Source organism: Miscanthus floridulus, chromosome 15 (genome assembly GCF_019320115.1).
Source record: "Miscanthus floridulus cultivar M001 chromosome 15, ASM1932011v1, whole genome shotgun sequence".
Lineage (NCBI taxonomy): Eukaryota > Viridiplantae > Streptophyta > Magnoliopsida > Poales > Poaceae > Miscanthus > Miscanthus floridulus.
The window spans coordinates 61930736-61934641 of NC_089594.1; the positions used below are offsets into that span (position 1 = coordinate 61930736).

Consider the following 3906-nt stretch of genomic DNA (forward strand, 5'->3'; position numbering starts at 1 on the left):
CAGCTCCAAAATAATTATTATAAAAATATATTTTTTAATTAATCTAATGATATTTATTTGATATCATAAATATTGATATTTTTTAATCTATAATTGATCAAATTTAAGATACTAAACCATTAACTGTGCTAAAATTATATTCTTTCCAAGACGGAGGGTACGGATGGAGTACTACCGTACCATACCATGATCGTCCAACCTCTCCATCCACTGTTTCCACAATCATAGGCATGCAAAATTTTACTATAACTGGCATTCATTATGTCAACAGGAAACCTGAAAGTACATACCAATGGCTAAATTCTTTGCTAATGTCTATCATCTGTATGGTGGTTAGGCTATATTATGGAGAATATGGTAGTTGGATTCTACTTTCCTGACAAAGAAAGACATGGGATGTCATCAGTCAGAACTCAGAAACCCATTTGTTAAACAAGCTTAAACTGATAGTTAATTGAATCAAGGATTGTTTGTTTTTTTTGAGCAGTCAGGTCTCCTCAGATCATATTACACCACTTGCAAAAATGGAAGCACACGGTACCAACAGCAGAGAACTCCGGAGTGAGATTATCAAATCCAAAAGATATATATATACAATGATGAAGCCAGAAAAGTCGGTTACAACAAACAAAATGTTGCACGGAACTACAAAATTTGCTAGCACACTTTGGTCTCACAAGGCGATGGTTGTATCATGTTATTTGCTTAGTGCAGTCTCCAAGAGATGCTCGATCCGGTATCGCATCACAGGTTGGCCAGATCTTGTCTTCTTGAACATCTTCTCCCTCAGTTCTTTCCGCTTTGCCTCAGACTTCTCCCGATGTTCCCTCTTCGCCTGAATTACTGCATCCCGCTCCTTCTTAGCCTTCTCATCCTCTGCGCGTTTTTTCTCATACTCTTCCTTCAAACTATGCGCAGTGCGCTTCTTGCCTTTATGATGTGGCTTCGGCACATCTTGGGCAGCATCACCACCATCCTGCATGGAATCATATAAAAATGAGTTGTTACAGACTTGTCTCTGAAGATACAGAACAGTTGTGCTGTTTCGATAGTCAAAAAACAGATGAATTTGAAACGCTGAAACACATTGACTTCCGCCCGAAAATGTTTGACATTTTGGCTAACTCCTATCACTGTAAGCAGAATTACCTCATGGATTGGAATTTCATGATGGTTGTTTGACTGACTTTGTAGCTTCTTTGTCTTTTTGTACTTGCTAATTAATTTAGCATTCTTGTAGAATTCCCTTTGCTTCTCTGCAAATTAGAGCAGTGGTTTCATGAATATATTTGGAAACAAATTAAAATAGTACTGACAGGAACTCGAAATAATTTGACAGAGAACTTTTGAAAACACGTATATTAGTGTGTATTTAACACCTCCAAGTATCGACTATTGAGGTTCGTCTAATATAACCTTAAAACACCATGACTGCTCTGCCTATCCTTTAAGCAAATGTGCATGTGCGATGCAACTGGGAAAATATAATTACACAGCTCTAACACAATAAGCCTCAATTTATATATCTGTATGTAAAATACAGTATCGACATGGTCACAGGAGATACAGAACTGCACCTTTCAAATATGTTGTACATTGCAATTATACATCTGGTAATAATTGGATATCTGATATTAAAAGATAAGTCTGTGGTAACTCTCAAACAAGTTAGAGATGAGTAGGACCCGCAACCAGGTTTTAAGATAATTCTGCATTGGTCCAACTGATTCCCCCGATGATGAGAGAAGGCAAGAATATCCAAAAAGGCATTTCGCCACTACTACAAACTCTGAGAATCCTTCTTTGCAAATGAAACAATGAGACAATTATGAATACCCACTAACTCACACCACATCCTGTATATCTGACACTTAAGTGGTTGCCTTCTCCACATCCCTCCACTGCTCCTTGGAATAAAAAATTCAGATGCTCTCAATCCTTATCTCTTCTCGTGTCAGCACGCTTGCTGTGGACTTGGCCGAGCATTCAACTGTCTCTCTCTCTCTTTCATCTTCTCCTGCAGTGGAGTGGCAGATGCGCCGTAGAGGGGATGACACAGTCTGTGAACTCCAATGCGCAGTGACTCTCCAGTGCAGAGGTGTTCCAGTGTGCCGCGGCAGCGACCAGAGGTCCCAGCGATGGTGCAGCTGCCATCACCCCCACGCCCACTGCTGGACTCCAGAGGAACTCTGGCCACACTCCCTTCCAAGACACTCTACTTCTAGTTCTAGGCCTCTACACGGGGTCTAAGACCCTGGCGAACCTCTTCCTGGAACTTCATGATGGCGACTGCGCATTCCACACCCCCGCTGACTTTGACCTGCCGGCGCCACAGGTCGTTTGCACCATTGGCGCCTGCAACCGCCAGTTCGCCACGGCACATGCCTTATGGAGGCAACGGTTGCTGCGAGCAGATTGCCAAATATGTCCTGGACTTACAGTATGTGCGATTCGAGTGAGTGGTAGTTGGGCCAATGAATGGTTGGGCTGACAGATGAAATTTCTGGGGAGAGAAATTTTCTCGTTTTAATATTAGGTACAGATACAAGTAATAATGGACATAAGTTTTTGCAATTCTCCTGAGCAAAATTGGAATGCATTTCTTCTTTCACAAGATAAGGTAATGAGATCCAAGTATGGATTCGGATTCAGTTGGAACCATTGTACATGAAACTAGATCCCATACAATGAGATTTCGATGAGAACTTATTTCATCTATCTAATCTCTCATGCATCATTCAGTGGTCTAAATTATAACAAGAGAACTACATTAACAAAGGAAGAATGTGTGACCATGTGTACCACCATTCTCGAATTTATCTAAATCTCAGCATGATTGATACGAATTCAAGTAAATTCAGCCGAATGGCTCCCCAACAAGAGCAGATTAATTGTCAGCTACGAGCATATTATCATTATCAAATTCCTCTAAACCTCAGAATGGAATGGTACGATTTCAAGTAAATTCAACCGAATGCCTCACCGACACCAGCTGATTAATTGTCAGCTATGAGAATTACTCAGGAAGTTAATGCAATGATCCATGGTAGCAAGTTTACCGGGGGCAAAAAGCAGACCCAAGTGCAAAGCACACGGCAGCGGTTGCTACTTGCTAGCTAGTTAATCCACGCTCCAAACTGAGCCCAGTAAGCTCGGGAAGGTGGTGGTACTCACTGATGAGGGCAGGGTTGTAGCCAGTGGTCCGGGACTTGGCGCTGGCGAAGGCGGCGAGGGAGAGCGCCCCGCCGCCGCCGACGCCCAGCCGCTGCTCGTTCCGCCTCCGACTCCCGCCGCCCCACCTCCCTTTCCCTTTCCCCTTCTTGAACCCTCCTCCGCTCCCGCTCTCGCCGGCCGGCGCGCCGTCGCCGCCGCCGCGTGTGAGTGGTGGCTGCCGCTTCATCTGCGCGTGCAAGAAACCCTAGAGGCGTTGGAGTTCTGGAGCCCAAGCTGGCTTCCATTTGTTTTCTTGACAGATCTTGGGCCCTTTGGGTCGAAAAGTGGGCTTTGGGCTATTTATTAGGCCAAATAATTGGGCCGTCCGTCCGAGCACAGAGCAAGCCGCATCTGCTCTGCTCCGCGCCGGTGGGGGCAGAGGAGGATCAGTATAAATTTAAAGGTTTTACCCATCACAGATATTTGTTGGATAATACTGTATTAAATTGTCAAAACATCCGTATTATGTTTATATGCTGAAACAAGGTTTCTGTTTCTTGATAATGATAATAATATAATATTGGAATTTGTGGAAGCCTTGATGATTGCTTGATTTCAGTCTAGCAATACTGGAAGGTAGAGGGTGAAATCGATTACGTGTTTATTATTATCCTGCCTTTTTTCTTTCTATATGTGGTATTCTAACATTATATATTTCTGTGATTAACGCTTCATCGGAAGGAATGATGTGAA

At 43.0% G+C, this 3906-nt stretch overlaps 1 protein-coding gene across 1 annotated transcript; it reads right to left on the reverse strand.

Moving 5' to 3' along the window:
- Window positions 1-545: 545 nt before the first annotated feature.
- Window positions 546-3421, reverse strand: LOC136509008 (rRNA-processing protein FYV7-like). The gene is made up of 3 exons (XM_066503804.1): window positions 3175-3421; window positions 1150-1256; window positions 546-976 (listed from the first exon to the last, which is right to left on the reverse strand). Exons 1-3 carry the CDS (start codon window positions 3398-3400, stop codon window positions 698-700), a joined length of 612 nt encoding a protein of 203 aa, XP_066359901.1. The 5' UTR covers window positions 3401-3421; the 3' UTR covers window positions 546-697.
- Between the last annotated feature and the right edge of the window lie 485 nt (window positions 3422-3906).

Excerpts from the sequence above, each read along its gene's own strand:
- LOC136509008 (XM_066503804.1), bottom strand. The coding sequence starts at position 3,400 with ATGAAGCGGCAGCCACCACTCACACGCGGCGGCGGCGACGGCGCGCCG. Across the intron at positions 1,257-3,174 it reads CTACAACCCTGCCCTCATCA|AGAAGCAAAGGGAATTCTAC; the intron begins GTGAGTACCACC and ends TCTAATTTGCAG. Across the intron at positions 977-1,149 it reads ATGAAATTCCAATCCATGAG|GATGGTGGTGATGCTGCCCA; the intron begins GTAATTCTGCTT and ends GATTCCATGCAG.